At 40.1% G+C, this 21,295-nt stretch overlaps 1 protein-coding gene across 7 annotated transcripts in view; it reads right to left on the bottom strand.

Annotated features, from left to right (window-relative positions):
- The window catches only part of LOC100119221 (multiple ankyrin repeats single KH domain), a 490,846-nt gene that overhangs the window by 269,292 nt on the left and 200,259 nt on the right, over window positions 1–21,295 (bottom strand). For all 7 annotated transcript variants that reach the window (XM_031930209.2, XM_031930213.2, XM_031930215.2 and 4 more), the window contains one exon: window positions 11,182–11,535. In XM_031930209.2, coding sequence (XP_031786069.1) covers window positions 11,182–11,535 — 354 coding nt within the window. The remainder of the gene's footprint in view (window positions 1–11,181; window positions 11,536–21,295) is intronic.

The raw sequence follows: 21,295 nt of genomic DNA, 5'->3' as shown, positions 1-21,295 counted from the left end.
TCAAAAACATATATTTAATAAACTTAATTTATTATTCATATACGTAATATAAATTTTTCCTCAGTTTTTTGAGGACAGTAGTTATATGGTCAGTGTTGTAACAGGGGTTGTATCCTGTAAGCGTATAGTTGTTTGTAGTTTTGTCATGTCGTACGACAGCACTAACTTATCATCTGTAACGTTTGGTGATATATTTCGTATGCATCGTGGTATAACATTTGTATGATTTCGTGAAGCTTTACAGTGGGGTGAAATAATCAAATGCTGGTAGAGTATTTGTAAATGCCACAAAAATTTCTCACACATGTGAGTACATTTATTTCTTGCATGAGACCTAAATACATACTCAATTCCTTATTAGAACAAACACGAACATATTTTTAAAATTGATAAGGCCAACCACTAATTTTGAGTAGTTGAATTCAGCGGATTCCCCTGTTCAATCACACGCTCTATTTAGCTCACTGAGAATGCATTCACCTGGCAGGCAGGTAAATTAAAATTTTATGAGGTAACATGGGTAGCTAATATAATATTAAAGTTTTATAATGACACCATACAAACTTTACACACAAATAACCCTACACCAAAAACAAAAAAATACTAGAATGATATTTACTATGCAGAAATACTCACTTTATACACATTTTTGATTATTTTACTTCTCTCTTTCTCTTTTATCCAGTACCTGTATCTTCTTGCTTCGTTGCCCATTCTGAATCTCGTTGTCATAGCCAGCCGTTTTTCCCTGTGTTCCCTTTTCTTCTCAAATATTCCGGAATCTCTCCTTGGGGTTTTATTAGTTCTCTCACATCTTTATCCTATTTTGATTCCCTTATTTTACTTGCCTAATTCTGCCACTGGATGTCCTTCTCTACTCTTCCCATCTCAACCCACACCTGCTCTTTTTCTTTCAGCTTTTTGTGATATTCTAACAGTGCTTAGCTTTTTTATTCAGTTCCTCTTCTCTAGTTTTGTTTCTCCTTCCTTTTCCCCTTTCTTCTTCTTTTCCCAGAGTTCTCCAGCATTCTCTCCACAAGGTACCTTCTTTTGCCTTGCTCAGTTTGACCTCGTATTTCATGGCTCTTCTCCTTGTTCTTGTTTCGAGTTTGTACCTCTTCGTCTCCAAGTGTAGTACGTGTTCCAGCGTGGTTCTGTCCAGCTTTATTACATATTTCATATACTTTCTCTGTATCTTCTGCAGTTCTTCCTTACCTTACCATCCCCACACCTCCGCACCATATTTAATTACACTTTTCATTATCGTATCAAATAACCTCATCCGTAGTTCCCAGTTGTCCCTGAAGAATTCTTTTTCTAGCCCCCACATCGAGCTCGTTACTGTGCCTGCCTTTTCTTTTACCTTTTCAATTTGTGCCTCTTCTTTCCCGTTTTCTTTCATCGTGTACCATAGGTATTCGAAATTTTTTACTACCTTATTGTCCCAGAAAAATCTATTCTCTTTCTTTCTCCTTCCCCCATTTTTAAACACCATTCTTCGATTTTTCCGTGTTCAATTCTAAACCTCTCTTATCTATTATTTTCTTAAATTTTCTTAGCATCTGTTTTAATCCAGTTGCATTGTTCGCTAGCATCACTACATCATCCGCGTATCAAATTGACCAGAATTTCTTTGTTCCTAGTACTATCTAGACTAATACTGACTCCCAACCGCAGTTTCACCATCATCTTCTGCACCTCGCCTTATCGAAAGCCGCTCTCATGTCCGCAAAAAACGCGTACACTTTAACTCCCTTCTTTTTTAAATCTATTTCTATTGCTTTGCTTAAAATGTAAATCACGTCTGTAAAATCTAAATCTCTTCTTTGCTTAAGCCCATTTGGGTATCATCTAGTATCTCTTTTCTTTCTAAGCTCCCTTTCCTATTTTTCCCATATTATTTCCGCTTATAATTTGTAACCTGTGTCCACAAGAGTTATTCCTCTGTAATTCTTTGAGTCCTCCCTCTTCCCTTCTTGAATAACGGAGTTATTAGTCTTGTTTTCCGTTTTGCTGGTACGTTTTCCCCTTTCCAAATGCTATCCAGAATCTTAGTTAGGTCTCCTATTACCTGTTCCTCCCTATTTATAGTCTCTCGACTTTGATAGAGACTTGTGGATCAAACCAATTAATGTGAAAATAATAACACGCTCTTTAAATTTGAGATGAAAAGGTATACTATGTATACCGTCAAATTATTGATGTTTATTGAAAAGAAAAGAGTGTGATTACAAATGTATTGACTATGGAAAATTGAAGAGTATTAGAAGAGTGTTAGAGCACCGACACGTTAACAAACGATATTGTTTAACGGTCGACACTGTGAGGCGAGTCCTCACAGCGCTTCGGCAATACGTAAACTGAATAACACAAATCAGCGAAAGCGGCAGAAGACCGCTCGCGAAACAGGCGCAGAGAGACAGGGTAGGAGCGAGCGAGCGCGCGTTGCCATGGCAACCTCATTGGTGCCGTGCGGGCTAGCGAAAACCGTCGAATTTGAACTTAAGGTGACAAGCTTCTCGAACCTTCTCGCTCTCTCCTCGTATATTAAACTAATATTCGAACATACCGCCCCTCTTGCTGCCTCGCAGCAATAAAGAGACCGGCAATAACAATAAATTAAATTTAAAGATAGGAAAGCCTACTTCGAAAGAAGCTAATCCCTACCATGACTCTACCGATCGAACTGTTCTCACTAAATTTCTTTGGAATCAATTCCTTAACGAACAGTCGATCAACAACAAGTTTACAATGCTTTAAGTTTAACAATATTACAATAAAATTTTATACAAGGATAAATTCGCCTATATTCTTGAATAATCTAATGCAAATTTTCTAGCAAGCTAATACTAAAGAACAAAATAAAAACTTGACTCTAATGAATCTGCATTTAAACATTCGACTAGGATGCTATCTATTCACGAGCTAAGTGAGTTTACAGTGTAGGTGTTGTGTGCAAATCTCTTCGATTGATGACACTGGGAAACTCTTCAGTCTTGACTGGACTCAGGTTGAAGGCTGGAGACTGCTCTCTGCGCACTCTCGTCTGAGGGCAGAAAGATGACCTTCACAACTGGTCGCTGGAACACAGAATTGGCAGTACGGATGATAACAACTCGAACTAGAGCATCTTTCCCTGGATGTACCGCTGTAATTCAACCCAGTGGCTACTTGGATGGAGGTCAGAGCTCGTCCTTCAGAAGCACCAAGTCACCCACAACCAACTGTCGTCCAGGAGTCAGCCACTTGTTTCTCTGCTGTAAATGATGCAAAACCTCCAGTCGCCATCGCTCCCAGAAATGGTTTCTCATAACCGAGAGTAGCTTCCACCTGCAAGTGCGAGATTTTAGATTCACGTCTTCAAAGGGCTCGGGTAATACATTGAGAGGAGCGTTCACAAGAAAGTGACCAGGCGTAAGCGCCACCGAATCAGTGGACTCAGAGCTCAGTGGGCAGAGCGGCCGAGAATTTAAGCATGCCTCGATCTGAGCAGCAACTGTCGACATTTCCTCGAACGTTAATGACGTGTCTCCAATGACACGTTTGAAGTGATGCTTAAATGTATAAAAGACCATACTATACCGTCCTTCGCCAATGCAGCTGCCACCTCCTGCGATACTGATGAAGCCCGTTGGAATAACTTGTCAATTCCTGTGGCTACGCCCTTGAAGTTGGTGCCGTTGTCGCTGAATACCATCATACAAAGTTCACGCCGAGCGGTGAATCTGCGAAACGCTGCTAGAAACGCAGCAGTGGACAAATCTGACACAACTTCAATATGAACAGCTCGAACAACCATACACACAAAAATCGCTATATATCCCTTTGTAGACTTGGCACCTCTGCCCTTGGAGAACAATATTGGAAACGGTCCCGCATAGTCCAGACCAGTGTAAGCGAAAACTCGCTGGGGAGTAAGTCGATATGATGGATACGGAAGCTGTACACTCTGAGCAGCGTAGCGAATACATCTATGGCAGCGCCGATAAACTCCCTGTACAACTCTTAACCCACGTGAAATCCAGTACGTCCTGTTGAGGGAACTGAGCATCAGCTGAACGCCTCCATGAAAAGTCTGACGATGTACCTCCTCAATCAACCTCTTGACTATAATATTAGATGCTGGCAGTATAATCGAGTGCTTCTCATCGAACTGCAAGAACGAATGCTGCAATCGGCCTCCAACTCGGAGCAAGCCCTGTGGACAAATAAATGGTACAAGTCGCAGCAAGTGACTGCGAGATGACAACCGTTGTTTACTTCTGAGACACCGCAATTTCTCCTCGTAGAGCTGACTTTGCACATAACGAATCAGACCGACACGAGCAGCCTCCATCTCCTCAGCAGTAAAATGACCAGTGCAGCGACTCCCTCTGGGCTTGACCGTATTCAAACGCCATCTGTAAGCACAAGCCAAAATCCGCAACATCTTTGGAAAACTCGAAAACTTCTCCAAATAAGACAGCGATTGTGATTCCTGATTCTCGTCAACCTTCTTCTCAACAGAAACCTGTGCATTTACTACATCTAGCGAAACATCCATGGGCAATCTATCAATTACCTTCCTCCAATCATTCCTGATCCACTCTGGTCCCTCCCACCACAGGGAAGACTGCTGAAGCTGCTCCGACGAAAACCCTCGAGTTGCGCAATCGGCTGGATTGTCTTCGGATTTAACATGACGCCATTGCACCCCAGTCAGAGTAGTGATCACCTCACTCACTCTGTTTGCCACGAAAGTCTGCCATCTCGATGGGTGGCCATTCTAAAAACCAACCAATCTAAAACTACCTTGGAGTCTGTCCAGCAGTGCACTGATACAGGCTTCAATAAAAGGTGCTTCAACAATCTAACTAACAACACCGAGCCACACAACTCCAATCGAGGCAAACTCTCCGTCTTAATAGGGGCTACTTTAGTCTTGGACATAATCAACGCCGATCTCTGCCCTGGTATTACCATATAAGCTGCAGCGACGAATGTTCTCTGAGATGCGTCAGAAAACCATACAGGTGACAGCCAACCAAGTGGATCAAACAACCTCGAAATCTCTGACAGAATCGATCTCTTTGACACAACCGTTGGCGAAACTGGAATCTTAACCTCGAAACGAAACGAATCGCTCAATGGTGTCCATTTTAGGCCCAAAGCAGAAACTGCCTCATCCCATTCGACATCGAACTCTTTTTGCTTTTCCGCCTGGATATCCTCCACGATAGCCGAACTGTTTGACGCCCATTTACCCAACTCCATACCTGCTGATGACAGAAGCTTGATCATCTGATTCCGAATCTCAATGGCCTCAGACTCATTGTCAGCGCCTACAAACGCATCATCTACATACATATTGTGTCTGAGCACCTGCGCAGCTAAGGGAAACTCTACACTTCCCTCACTCGCTAGTTGAAGAAGAGTTCGAATTGAGAGGTATGGAGCGGAGCGCCTACCATACGTAACCGTCAACAACCTATAATCTTCGATAGGCTTCGAAACGTCAGATCGCCAGACTATTCTTTGCCAATCAACGTCATCTGGGTGAATGAAGATCTGCCTAAACTCCTTGACGATATCAGCCGTAAATACAATCTTCGAAAATCTCCACATCGAAATAATAATCGTGACATCGGACTGCAATTTGCGACCCGTTAAAAGAACGTCGTTCAGCGATATTTTTCCACAGGAACCATTAAAAACTACACGAAATTTGCCTTCCGGCCCCACCTCAGCCGAGTAAACTGGGTGATGAGTAAAATAGAACGTATTGTCCTTTCGATGCGAACTATTTACAGGCTCCATATGACCTAAAGTCAAATACTCCTCCATGAATTTCCTATAGGCACTATCTACCCTATAATCCTGCGCTTGACGCTTCTCTGAGCGGAGCAAACATGCCACAGCAATCTGCCTCGTGTGTGCAAAATAAACCTCTGACAACCTCTCAGAGAATGGCAAGCGAACGACAAATCTGCCCTTGGAATCCCGATAAACAGTATCTGCGAAATAATCTTCGCAATACTGATCCTCCTCGGACAAAACTTTAGAGGTGAAAATCTCCTCCATTTCCCAAAACCTCTCTAATAACGTCGAAATTGATGGCTCTACTTCCACATGACAGGCCTGAGCGCTCTGAGCTCTATCAGACTCAGAAGCAGAAGACGCTCTACCCGTCAAAATCCACCCAAAAACGATCTTCTGAGCAACAGGAGCATCAGTTACACCAACTCTGAGCCCCGGCCGAATTATAGCAGCGTACACCTCTGCGCTGAGCACGCAGTCTATCCGCTTTGGGCAAGCAAAATCTGGATCAGCAAGCTGCAAGCCCCTGATGTGATCCCAATTGGACACTACGACCTCCTCTCGCGGCAAAAATCCCGTTACCTCTCTCAACACCAACGCCGAAAACTCCAAATAAAATTCTGTGTTCAACCTAAACTTTAATTGAAGAAAAACTTCACCCTTTGACACCGCAGAAGGACCTGCACCGACACCAACCACAGACACAGAAACAGGCTTAATCTTTGCGGACAAACATTGCACAACTCTTTGCGTGACAAAAGAGACCTCTGCACACGGATCAATCAAGCATCTAGCGTACATCGAATTACCATCTACGGATTGAAGTAAGACCTTGGCTGTGGCCATCAACCGGGTCCTACCCACCACTGTTGTACTTGCTGATACCTCCAGCATACTTGACTTGCCAGGCGCGCTAGAAGAGCCCTTCTGACCTGTTGAATTTAAAGAATTCGCAGCCTCTCCTCCTTGTCGTCGATCCGAGTGAATCTTTGTGTGGTGTCTGCCCCTACAATTGGCGCAACTATTCTGAGAGGTGCAATCAGCCAAAAAATGTCCAGATCTCAAACAATTGCGACACAATCTCTCCTTTTTACAATGTTCAAAACGAGCGGAAGTCGACATACCATTGAACCTTGGACACGCTTGAAGCTGATGAGGACCCCTACATAAGCTGCATTTTACAGAGGCATTGCGATTGCCTTTAGCAAACGACGTGCTAGTTGCGTTGGCTGAGACTGACTCACGCCGAGACGAACGATTCGAACCATTACCCTTCTGACTAGATTGTTTGGTAGGCGTCTCCGCATCACCATCTGCATCCTGATCAAGCGAGGACGCACGAGTTTCGAGAAAATTTGTGAGAGCTGAAAATGTCGAAAAACCTACCACCGACTCTTGCAAAATAGGCCACCCTTCTCGCGTCTCATTATCCAACTTACGCTCGACCATATGGATAAGCCAACTGTCCCAATGTTCGCAAGGGCAACCCACATCCTTGAAGGTTTTAAGCGCGGCTTCCGCCTTATCCAGTAACTCGATCAACTCTTCCGAAGATTTCCGCTTAACCACTTTCATATCTATCAGCAATTCCATATACGTATGCATGCGTCTCGTAGGGTTATCGTACCTGCGCATCAATTTTTGCTAAGCCAACTCAAAACTAGCTCCCGTCAACGGAAGACCCTTTACTCTGAGCGCTGCAGGCCCTTCCACCGAGTCTACTAAATATTGCATCTTGATAGCATCCGGCAAGTTGGCCTTGTTTTTCACCATCGAAGAAAACTGCTCCTTGAAGGTCTCCCATTCCTCGGCTTTTCCGGAAAATTTCGGGATTTGACATTTCGGCATGTTCGCGAACTCCGACGGACCCGGAACAGGTGGTGCGTGTACGACCTGATTATTTTGCGCGCTTGCAGCGGTTACCGGTGGCCTCGCGGCAATTTCTAAATCTTCAATTGACTGAAGCACATCCGCGTTACTCTCCACATAACTCGATTCAACCTCGAGATACTCGTCGTTCTCGAAGTACGCCTCGCCTTTGAAAGCCGACCTATTCGCTTGCAGGACCAGATCCCTTTGAGTGTACTCAGACCAATACGACTCTAACAAGCTCAAACGCGTGCGCATGTGCGGCAGCGTGCGAGCAGATGCCGCTAATCTTGCCGTGTTACGTTTGAAATTCAGCAAGAACCCGCTTATGCGCTTCTGCTTAACTAATTCTGCAGCCGCATCAGCCATTGTTACAGAGTGCCAACTCGATCAAATACGAATAATGCTTGATTCAGAAATTCTAGCAGCGATCGAACTACGAGTAGAGAGTGAGTCAAAAAAAAAAAATAAAAACGATACTTAAGTGCCGCCAAGGGTCCGCATACACACGGACACTAATTAATATGGCCGTCGAGACGCCAATGCGCGAAGAAATGCGCTGTGTGGTGCGGCCCCCGCGGCCTAACGACGCACGACAGCGAAAATGTCCGTCCCGTCCGGACGGCGAGCCGAACAACGAGCGACGTGGCGAGCGAGCGAGCTTGCGCCGGCCGATGAACTGCGCACAGCTGCTAGTGCGAATGCACGAACGAGAGAGAGAGAGAGAGAGAGAGAGAGAGAGAGAGAGAGAGAGAGAGAGAGAGAGAGAGAGAGAGAGACTAAAAGCGAGCACCGCTCAGCCGCTGCCTCAACGTGGCCTAACGACGCCAAGTGAGCGAGAGCGAGAAAGAGCGAGAATGAAATTCAAACCTCGTTTACGCCGGTGCCGTCGACTCCCGTGATGACTTTGCGTACTGGTCGCGTCGTCCGAAGTTGGCGGGAATGCGGTACCAATATGGCCGTCTTCTTCTTATTTCCCCTCGTTGTTCCCCAAATGGCGAACTCTTGGCGTCCCTCGAAGTTCAAATCTTGACCGTTGACCTCTAGCCTCTAAACCTCTAACCTCTAATCCTCTAAACTTCTAATACGTCTAACCTCTAAACAAATAAATACTTCTAACCGTCTAAACGTCTAAATTGTTACAACAACAAAAACAGGAAGCTAGGCCCCTTGCGGCCAACTGCGAGAGCGAGTTCTAGGAAGATTCTGGACGCTCTCCGACCGTCTGCGGTAGCTTAAAAATGGAAATTCTGAATTTTGGCCTTCGAAAAAATGTCATACCTGGTAATATGGCACATATAAACATGGTTTTATGTTTCTAACATTATACCTGAATATATTTAATAGTTTATTCATTTTTTAAACAATTTGGAAAAAATATAAACAAAAAATTGAATTTTTCATTTTTTGACAATTTAAGGTGTATCCGTCCCCTTAAGGAGAGAAATCATATGTATATATTCTTATATTTATTCGACTAACTGTGAAATAGAATAAAGACACTGTGATATTTACTTCGACTAAGCGACTTAATGTATGATATTCTTGTCTTATATATTAATATGTGATATGCAATGTAATTTTTTGGAATTTTTGACCAAAAATAAATTTATTATTATATTGTTCTATTGATCTTTCCATCCATACTGCCTTTTCTGTTCTTTTTCCCTCCTCTTCCTCGTTTCCCCAGTTCGTTATGCCCGTCTCTATCTACACTGTGTCATGATCCAATTTCAACCAGTAATTAATATTCATTTTACTTGCCCCTTTTTTTCCTTTCTCGTTGGCTATTACGTAAACTATTACTAAGCAGCCTGCCCCTCCTATGTATGTGTATTCTCCTACTCCGTATCCTTCTGTGTTTTTGTTCACTATGCTGAAGCTATCTTTTTTATCTTTTGTAGTAATTCTTTATCTTCACTATTTTTCTTTTCGTCTTTCGATTCCCTCGTCTCACTGTTTTCTTCATCTATTCCACCTCCTTATATTTCGTTCTCGCATTCATATTTCCGCACCACATCACCTTCTCTCCTCTGGCCTTTTCCACCATGTCTTCTATTTCCTTAAAGTTATCCTGTTTTCCCTCTCTCATGTATACCGTTCCTATCCACCATGTATCCCCCCATCTCCTTATCCTTGTTCCTGTAAACTCATTCGTCTTTTCTTCTATCCATTCTATTTTCTCTGTTTTCTCTCCTATTTTGCAGCAATCATAATTCCCCCTTTCACTTTCTCTCTTTCTATCCCTTTTTTGCGTTTTTAGCTCTGACTTCAAATCCTCCTAGTTTATTTTCCCAGAATTTTCCCTCTTTGTCTTCTAGCCACGTATTCTGTAAACAGATTACGCCAAACCCTTTTAAGTAAACTCATGGCCTCTCATTTAATCCCTTTATTCCTGCAACATTCCAACTAATTATCCTTATGCCCTTCTGATCTTTTTTCTCTCCCTCTCTCGTCCTCTTTTTTCTCCAAAAAAGCTCCTGTTCCCTTTCTCTCCATATGTATTCTACCCCTTGTATCCATAACTTGTTGTAACCTATCTTAACTTCTTTGTCCTCTTTTCTGTCTTTTGACGCGTATTCCCTTAGCTTTTGCTTGTTTCTTCTTTCCTTCCATGTTAGGTCATAGTCTATGAATATGTCTGATCCTCGTAACCTTGCTTTTTCTCTCATAATTAACCCTTTTTCCTCCTAGTTTCTGCATTCCGCGCTTATCCTGCGAATTCTCTCTTTCTATATCCACGTCCTCCTTAATGTTGTCTCTATCCCTAATCTGCTTTTAGGCCTCCGACAAGCGAAGCCCAGTCAACCCTCTAGACAACTCGACAAGTTCTCCCAAAATATATTTGTAAAATAAGCGGCAGCGTCACTTTACAAATTCCCAAACCTTTAAATAATTATTATTCAACTTATATAATTTTCACTTACTTTTCTTTCTACACGAACGGAAATCATCGTACAACTATTTTGCAATTTTTTTATTAAGAATGATTGAAATTTGGCTTGTCGAGCGAATTTTGGCCGCAAAAATATGATTTTGGTACACTGTGTGGCGATACAGAGTTCTTTTAAAATTTGTATGTTTACTCGTATGACTTTAAATAAAAGTCATAAAAGTATTCAATATTTACGAATAGAATACTTAATTCGAGCATATTCAAATTTCTATGTGATAAATAATCTAAATTTTAAATTTTAAATCAAGTTAAATAAAACATAACATTATTGTAAACAGAGAAATAAACGCGCCTTTTTATTTACGTCATGGATGGTGTAGAGAAATTAGATGTATTAATAATCATTACCTATTTTGTTATTTAGATAAATGTCAAATTAATTGTATTGGGGGTGGGCGAGCGGAGCGAGCAGAGGGAACCCCCCTAGTATATGTGTGTGTGTGTATAGCATAACCTTATTGTATGCATAATTTCTTTGAGACTGGTTACGAAAACGAACATCAAAAAAGTAATAATGGTTTCTGATTTCGACTTATATTTTAATACTAATAAGTACTTACCTAATTGATTTGATTGAAGAAGTAATTGAGTTTGGAAATTTTCGTCACTTATGCGCCTTTGTATACCTATACTTAATCCAGCTTCGAACGCGCTGAGCATTTGCTTGGGTAATGGTTGGGAAATGGGTGATTGCAGAGCTATTGGAATACCAGTTTGATTTTGAGAAGAAGTATTTTCTAATTGCAATTGCGTAACAGACGATGAAGATGACGTTGTCGACACTGGTATAGCAAAAATGTCTCTCACTGCCTGAGAACGACTATTTGCTGGCATAGCTTGCTCTATTTGCTGAGAGCTCAATTCTTTATTTCCAAATACTTCAAGTTTTTTAGATTCAAGCTTGTCTGAATCATCTATAAAAAATATGAGATTGTACTAAAAGAAGAAATATTAAAAAAATAAATAGCGACAAAGAATAGATTGTTCATGGTAAACCAGATCAAAATTATTTATAGCCAACAGTTTGTTTATAGCACTGTTGATCAAGGCATAGAAACATTTGATAATAAATTATTGAAGCATAATAGCCCAGAAATCATGAGAAAATGTTTATATATGTCATGAACATGGCAGGAGTGCAGTTACCTCCCGACGAGTGTGACTCATTTCGCCTGCCACAACCAGAAAACTGCAACAACATTCAAATATATTATATGCAATACAGCATATAATTTTTATTGCTAAGTACAAAAATCTACTGACTTTAAAATAATTAATGATTGCTCAAATAAAACTAAGTAAAACAGAAAAAGTAAGAAAAGAGCTATTACTTGACACTTAAAATTAAAAAAAAAAAAAATACAATCAGATGAGAATGAAAACTTACTTCTGAAACAGTTAGTTGGTGAATTGCAGAAAAAAAAAACTATTTACTACTAAAAAGAAGATTTAAACTAAAAATCTATACCTTAACAGAGAGAAGAAATTGATGTATTAACTGCCTCAACCGTAATAGTGTTATGCTAATAAAAGCTGTACTGGAACTTAACCTAGAAGGTGTATGTGAGGTTAGGAAAGATATGTTGAAAAATTCAAAAATCAAAATTGTCAGAATTGATAACTACAAAAACATTGAGAAAGAGGCCACAGAGGATTGGGAATGTTGTAAGTTTCACAAACATGGGTTAAGTACTGCATATGTAAAAAAAGCATATTCAGTAATTTAACTACAGTATTAATGGAGGTTCCTGCAGATATATACAAATTTATCAAGAAAAAAAAACAAGATTTTTCTAGGTTACCACAACTGCAAAGTTTATGACTTAATAAGTATAAGACCTTGTTATGATTGTAGGCACAACGGTAACAAATGCAATAATATTTCTGTTTTCCTTAGATGCGCAGAAAATCACGAGACCCGTACCTGCATAAATAATATTATTAAGTGTGTGAATAACTTACATTTATTATTATTTATAACTAAAACCTGACATTTACCATGTAGCTATTGATTCTAACTAATGCAACATTCTTAAGAAAAAAGTTAATCAATACATAAAGACTACTAATTATCCAGTGAGACCTACAATAGAAATGAACCGGTTTGACAAAATGCAATAATGGCAAAAAAAACTCCATCATTGCTGAGATGTGGAGACCTTATTTGTGAGTAATAATTTAGTGCCATAAACGAAAATCTGCAGCAACAGCTATCTGTGGTATGTAATAAGGCACATCATTACAGCTTTTTGGTTTAAGAATACAATAACTCTGAGTTTATCAGCAAAAACCTGATAATTTTTCAAGAAAATGCTGGACTTAACTTACCCTCAGAAGTCAAGGAAAAAAGTCATTCAAAAAAGTTATTCAGTTAGATTGTTGATTACTTGAGTCAAAAAAAAACTGAGGATCTTAGAAGAGAACTTTTGGAAAAAACTTGCACAAAGATTCAAAATACAGTTGATGCAGCTAGTATTAAAGAAGAATGATTAAAACGTACTAAAAACTGAGAATTTTTTACTAAGACAGTTAGTAAACAAATTAATTGATAAGAACGAGCCGTTAAAAGAAAAACTGGAAAGAAATCCAGTGAAGAGCCAGTGAATACAAAGCCTTAACATACTCAGATGTTATAAAGATTCCTAAATCACAACAAAAAAGCGCCTAAAATTACAATTAAGAACACGAGTGACAGCAACATAGACGTTAAAGCTAAGGTGATTGAATGTTTAACAACAGATAAATTATATAAACAAAAATCTTGTATGTTAACAAGAAGTATGAACTTAAACAGTGACAGTGCGGACCGAAAAAATCAATTCGAAAAATTAGGCTGAATGTTTTTTTTCGTATTAAAACCTAATATCTCACGATTGAGCGAACGCAATTAAATGCAATTTGGTTAGAGTATAGTTTGAGTTATGTGGAATAAGAGAAAAATATTGGGAAGGCCCAAAATAGTTTTCGGGGGCCTCAAAATTCAAGGAAAAAAGGCCCATTTTGCGATTTTAGCGCTAGTAGAGAAAGGGAGAAGATAAGCAGAATAATAGGCGAGATGAGGGAAAATACTAAAAAGGTGGATACAAAGCAAAGAAGGATCTGAACGAATGGTTGGAAAACTTTTTGAGTGGGACGGAATGGGAGATTGAGGATACCTACAACAAGGAGACGAAGAAACTAATCTTTGCTAAAAAAGAAGAGATAGAGGAGATTTGGAGAGAGAGAAAGAGATTAGATTAGATTAGATTAATTGCTCTTTATTTTTGTACATTTTGTTGTACATATAACAAATATAGTGTATTATGATAAAGGAATAAATAAAATTTGTGTAAGGGTATATAGTATAAGGTGTGTGTGATGTTGAGAGATGACATGAGATGAAAGAGAATGTATGTATGTTTGTGCGATGTTTATGTGTTTTCCAAATTAAAGAAATAATTTTTAGCTGCTTGTTTGAAGTGTGATATGGATAGTGTGTCGCGAAGTTGAGATGGAAGGCTGTTCCAGAGGTAGGAGGCGCTGATGAAAAATGAATTCCTCAGCGTCTCCGTCTTGAAGGACGGGATGTCCAGTGGAGTCACCTCGCCCCTGACAGGCCTGAGTGCGACGTGGAAGTCAAAATAGGCTAGTAGATAAGCTGGTATTGAGGTGTTGAAAATTTTTCTAAGAAAACAGGCCATGAAGTGCTTCCTACGTCCGGCGGTGGTGAGTCATTGCAACTCACGCCTGTAAGGGGAGATGTGCTCGTCCCTCTTTACACCATAGATGCATCGGATTCCCGTATTGACAAGCCTCTGCAGTTTTAAGTCAAGCTCTTGAGTCAGGTCGCAGTAAACAAGTGAGCAGTAGTCGATGAGGGGAAATAGGAGTGCTTACACCAAATGTTGGCGCAACCTGAGGCTAGTGCTCTTCCGAAAGAAATATAGCCGATACATTAAAGAGTGAGCACGTTTACAAGTTTGTGTAACGTGCTCTTTCCACGTAAGTTTTGAGTCAAGCACCAGCCCCAGGTTGCGCACAGATGATTCAAAGTTGACCTGGGCCCCCCCTATATTTATATAGGTGTTAGCAGTAGAAGGTAGAGCATTGATATAGTAGGGTGAGCCCAGGACGATCGCCTTAGTCTTACTAACATTCAGCTTAAGTCTGTTTAGTGCTGCCCAGCCCATTATCGAGAGAGAGAGAGAGAGAGAGAGAAAGGGTAAACGAAGAAGAAAAGATAAGGATGGAGCTATGGATAAGCTGGGAGGAGAGAAAAGCTAAAAGGGAGGACATGGCAGTAAGAGAGAGAAAGAAGATGCAGCGAGAAAAGGGGACGTGTACAGAAAAGGCGACATCAGGGTGAGAGTAAACAGAATAAAAAGGACTTCGAGTGGAGAGAGGACGAAGGCAAAATCAAAAAGGTAGAAGCAAAGGAGAGTAGAGACGAGGAGGAGAAGAGAGAAACCAGAAGGAAGATTAGAAAAAGAAGAGAATAATAGTTTATAAGAAAATAATAAATAAATAAAAAATAAAAACACCATAAATTGTAATCTAGTTTAAGTGAAAGTGTAAAGAGTGTTAAAGCTTACATAGTTTAATTTTTATACGAAAATTGTTAATACAAATGTATAAGCAAAATATATTATTATTATTATTATTATTATTATATTCAAACAATACTCATATTTATAAATTACAATACTTAATGCTTTTTATATCTACGATAGTTTATGATTTAAAAGTATACAGAGTGCACTATGTATAGTACCTTTATAGTATCTTCTTATATAGGTACTCAGTAGTAATGCATTTGTGCAAAACGCTTTATAATGGAGCAATCTCATTGGGTGATTTCGCAGGTCAATACAGTTTGATAAGATCATTTTAAAATAATTTCCGCATATATACTTTACAATTTAGTTTAGATTATATATATAGTATACCTTCACAAAATAAATAAATATATATATATATATATATATATATATATATATATTTATTTATTTATTTTGTGAAGGTATACTTATGCTGACAATCTGCATAGGTCCCGCTGTGTATGTACTTTTTGTCAGCATAAGTCCTAATTCATATACAGGGTGGGCCATTTTAATCAAACCAGTCCAATAACTCCTAAATTAAGCCATGAACAGAAAAATTGTTCAGATGAAAGTTGTCCAGGATCAAGGGGGACATCTTTTTGTGCAATTAGTTTTGACCTTGAACTCAAATTTCAAGGTCATTTGAAGGACAAATTTTTTAAAAAATAGGAACCCCTATTTTTGATAGCAGATTCGGAAAGAACAGGAAATTTTACGTCCGAAACGTCCAAAAGTCAACATCCTCTAAAAGCTCTGGCAGTCGATCTCTGAGCAATGCCAAATAGCTATTCTGGTTAACATTTTGACCGAAAAAATATGACCCAATCAGGTAACCATTAATGATCCCACACCACACCATTAAACTCCATCGGTTTTGATGGTCAATAGCCCTGTACTAGTGGGGATTTACAGGTGACCAGTAGTGACTATTGTGCCTATTTAATTGACCATCACTGCGAAATATAGCCTCGTCAGAAAACAACAAATCTGAAAAAATCTGGATCATTCTGTAAAACTCCTAAAGCCCACTGGCAAAAGTTAATACGCATTAGAAAATGGCGTGGCCTCAGCTCATGAACTAATCTTATGTGGTAATCGTGATAGTGGAGATTATTGAGAATTCTCAATGCTGTTCTTCGTGGTATACGGATTTCTCTTTCAATTTGTCGACTACTAATTTGTGGATTGAGATGCACAGATGCTAAGGAGGCATATAATATTAGGATCATTTTCGTTGTATTCGTGGTGTCTGCGTTGACGACGAAGATGTCCATCACGAGCTCTTCGAAGTAATCTGAGTAATGTGTCGTGAGTAGGACGCCCTCTTAGAGGAAAGCGTTCAGCGTAGAGTCGCACCGCGGCTCTGGCATTGTTTTGGGTTTCGCCTAAGATAATTATCATATCAACAATTTCATTGGATTGATAATCGCCCATGTTGAAAATTTTGTTTATAATAAGAAAAACTATTTTATTTACATTCACTCTTTATTGAAATTGAAACTAAACCAAAATAAGAAAGTGACAACAAAAAAAGGAGGAATTTTCAAACTGTATAATTTTTAAATCAAATTTGTAACTTCTTATTTTCTTACGTTAGACATTGTGATTTAAATTGAAGACAGCGTGAGAACAATCGTTACAATTCATATTAGATTAGAGAAATTCAACTTAAAAAAAAAACATCTAAACTGGAAGTGATGCACTTTGGCAAATACAATTATTAAATTTTTTTTTAATATTACAAAAGCCAAATGCTGTTTAATATTTTATCTTAAATAATGTATTTTTTAACATCCTACCTTTATTGTTTAACCATTTTTTACGCTTTTGAAACGTTAAACTTTTACTTGACTCTGCTTCGACCGTGAATGAATTGACAACATTGATTTTTAACGTTCCATTTCCCACTCCCATTAAGAACTCAGATATTTAAAATTGTCATGTTTACTTCAAAATTTACTTTTGACCACTAAAAATTTGTTAACGAATGTTAAACAAGCATCCTAGTGAGAGGCAAGGGGGCTCACAGTAAACAAGCACCCCAGTGAGAGGCAAGGGGACTCACGTTAAAAAAGCACCCCAAAGGGAACATAATCCTAATACGTCCACGTCGTTGTTCCTGGGTAGCGCTAAAATTAGGGAATTATTTTGTTTTCAAGGTAAATATTTTCATGGTCATTGTCACATTGGGTTTGTATATTCATCATAAAAGTACATTAACTACGATTATTCTATCAGAAAATGCGATTAAATAGCAATTACAGTATTTCTTAACATTTGACCTTGAAATGACCTTGTGAAGGTCATGAAAAAAATTTTAAAATACCGTTTCGGACGTAAAATTTCCTGTTCTTTCCGAATCTGCTATTAAAAAAAGGGGTTCCTATTAAAAAAAAAATTTGACCTTCAAATGACCTTGAAATGTGAGTTCAAGGTCAAAACTAATTGCACAAAAAGATGTCCCCCATGATCCTGGACAACTTTCATCTGAACAATTTTTCTGTTCATGGGTTAATTTAGGAGTTATTAGACTGGTTTGATTAAAATGGCCCACCCTGTATAATAAGTATGTCATGTCCGCACAAGTACCTTTTCGCTAAAGCAATCATCACTCATTTTATGCGGACGTCTGCATAAGTACCCCTGAGGCTGCAAAATAATATACTCTGTGAATTGCAAAAATAAAATGTTCTGTAATTCTGAAAACGACTGCAATAATAATATACCCTTTTAATTTTAACGGCGTCTAAGGAAAAGTTTCCCCCTCAAAGAATTGCCACCTTGTCGTGTGACCGTTGGGCCGGTAAGGGGGCTCCTCTGGTCGATTGTGCGTCGGATCTCGGATCTGGACCCGGTGAAAGAGAGTGAATGTTTTTGGTTGTGTCTGATTCCTCGTAAAACGGGCTCTCAAAGGTATGTGGATCCCCGTAAAAAGGGCTCTCACTCGAGTACGGGATCCCCCTGAAAAGGCTCTTCCCTGCTTCAGACTCTCAACGGGCCTGGGGCGGGAGTGGCCCGTTGAAAACTGCCTGGCGGGTAGACTAGAGGCTAGGAGCAATCCCCCAACCAGGCGAAGGCGGTAGTGCCGGTTGGGAAACACAACTCATGAACACACATGTTACACATTAACACTCCAACACTGCCGACCCCCAAGCTGACCCCGAAGCACGTCTGCCCACCACAGTCACTCGAGGAGGGCTGACTGCATCGATCTGAGGGTACCGTACGATAAATAGGTTGTCTGGCGCTCCTAGGCCGTCGGATAGTACAGGGGCCAAGGTCAGCCTAACCAGCATGGCCTGGCTGCCCTATCAGCCAACGAAAAATCCCGCCTGACCTAACAGTGCCGGTTGGTGACCGGATAGGGCCATGTTGGGTCGGGGGGGGGGGGGGGAGGTCTGCTGAGGCCACAGGTGTCGGGGTTGGCTATTCCGCGGTAAGAGTCTTTCTGGAGGGCTGACTGGTCCGGGATGCGGGGGCGGGGCTCGGTCCACACACACTAACACACCCGTAAAATATTCAAATAAAAATGGAATTGAATAAAACATAGGAAATGGTTGCAAAAGTGCCAGCTACAGAGAAGCTCCACAGCTCAAGCCAAGTCCTCACGGACGGTATTTCGAAAGACTAGGCGGCTGTCATCTAGACGGTAAATACCAGTAAAAGTTTCCAGGACAGTCATTGGGCGGCTGCGGAGTCCACCTCAGCAGCAAATACCAGTGCCTCATCGGGAACAGAAAATAGTAAGGAAAAGTAAAGAAACAGGCACGCAAAAAGGAAGCTAGCCTCGTGGGCAAAGCTAAGAACGGAGCGTCTGGGGGGCGCTCCTGGAAGGTTTCAGGCTGGGACCCTTACGGGCCCACCTAAAAGACAGCACTCTGACAGCTCTACCCCGAAGGAGCTTAAAAAGAGCCAAGCGGTGGCCACTGGCTTAAAGGTGGCCATCGTTCCGGTCAAGTACCCGGAAGAGCGCCTTGACGAGTACCAGAGAAAGAAGGTCCTAGAAGCCGTGGAGGGGGAGAGATTTTAATTTAAATAAGTAGAAAATGTTGGGCGATAAAAATACTGGATTTTTTCCTTTTTTCCGCCTTTTCATGCATAAAAGATTTTCTAAACATTCAGATCAAAATTCCTGCATTTATACCAAATCTACAAGTGTACACAGTGTCCTAAAATTTTAGCCCAAAGAACCACTGTTCACCTGGAATCCTACGTACATTAAAAATTCACAAAACATTGCACCGAGTGCCACAATGGGATAATTTATATTTTAGCATGGTAAATTCGAGGGTTTTATTACCAAGCATCACTAAAAAATATATCAAATTATTTACTGCAATTTTCTCTTGTGAATCTTTTTTTCACGGTTTAAAAGTATTTACTGAAAAAAACACGCTTCTTCTGATGAAGAACACGGTAGTTTTGGAGAGTGTCACCACCGTAGCGACTTTTCAGTGAAAACAGCGAGTGGCTACTGGTAGTTTTGGCAGGTTTTGGCGAGCTGCCTGTATCTCGAGGATATGTAGGTTATGGATCACCTTTTAAAATACCAAAAATATTGAGAAGTAATGACCATTATGGGGCTGATAAGTAACAAAATTGAAAATCTTTATGTAACTTATTTGCTAATAGTCACTCTGCATGCGATAATGGGATGGTAATAAGTTGATGGTTGTTATTCAAGGTATTTCACTCTTTTATAAGATTATTACTTATAATTTTAATTTAATAATTCATATTACTCATTAAAAAATTAATTTCTTAAAATTTTTGATGTTTTAAAAGGTGATACATAACAAGACAAAGACCTGCCAAAACTACCAGTGGCCACTCTCTGTTTTTACTAAAAAGTCGCTACTGTGGCGAGACTTGCTAAAACTGCCGTGTTCTAAAGCAGAAACAGCTGTGTTTTTTCAGTGTTGTGACTCGACTTTTTACTCCCGCAATCGTACGACATAGAAATCCCACTTTTTTGATTTTCGATTTTTAGCTCAAATACTAGTAGCCAGAATGGCTTAAAATTATTACAGCAAATAGATAATATCGTTTTTCATTGTCATAAATTTATTCATAACGTTTGACAATTCAGTTTTCGCGATATTGAATTTTTATGAAAAATCACCTATTTTATCATAACACCTCAAAATACGTTTCTATGAAGTTTGAGCAAAATTGAAAATTATACTATTACAATACTTCCTCTAGGAAAAAGACAAATGACATTAAGATTCAAAATTCAAGCCGATAAAAAATCTTATCGACTTGAATAGCGAATTTTTTCGGTTTCTATCGGTTTCAATCAGCTTATTTCAGCAGAATAATGATCTCAACTCCGTTGGCCATAGAACTGATTAAATTTTGGAGCTATATGACCAATGTATTTTGATTCTTCTTAATTTTTAAAAAAGTACATTGCTAGTAGAGACCGGGCAGGTGATCAGGAATGCGTGAGAGAGAGAGAGAGAGAGAGAGAGAGAGAGAGGCGTCAAAGGTGTCCTCGCGTTGTCATTGTTGTTGAGGTTAATGTTGCTGTTCTGCAGGGATTTGTTGTTGTTGGCGGCGGGTTGCTGTTGGCGACCGAGAGAGAGAGAGAGAGAGAGAGAGAGAGAGAGAGAGAGAGAGAGAGAGAGAGATGTTTGCGCGTGTGGTGTGTGTGCTTTATGTGACGTAGAAAGAGCAATCTCTGCACCGGTGACCCTTCGATACCGGAACCGCACAGGCACTTCACACATCCTTTATCCACCGAGGCGATCAAAGGTTCAGAATCAAACCCGTCATCTTCTTTCTGCATCGTCCAGCCATCTGCTTCCCTTAGCATCGTCCGGTTGTCTACTTCGTGCAACATCGACCGGACATCCTCTATACAGCCTCTATCCCGACACCTACGTTCCTCTGCAGCGAGTAAGAGAATCTGGGCTCAACTCCAGTTACCTACGTTTCTCAGCATGGTTCTGAGGAGCGCTTAAAGGTCCTCAACCCCAGTATCTACGTTCCTCTGCATCGGACAGGGGAGTGAAGCTCAACTCGTACCCTACGTTCCTCTGCATCGGTCCCAGAAGCGTTTTGTATCTACGACTTAGTGGCTTTCATCTAG

Source organism: Nasonia vitripennis (assembly GCF_009193385.2).
Source record: "Nasonia vitripennis strain AsymCx chromosome 4 unlocalized genomic scaffold, Nvit_psr_1.1 chr4_random0010, whole genome shotgun sequence".
Taxonomy (NCBI): Eukaryota; Metazoa; Arthropoda; class Insecta; order Hymenoptera; family Pteromalidae; genus Nasonia; species Nasonia vitripennis.
This window is presented reverse-complemented; position numbering and strand designations above follow the sequence as displayed.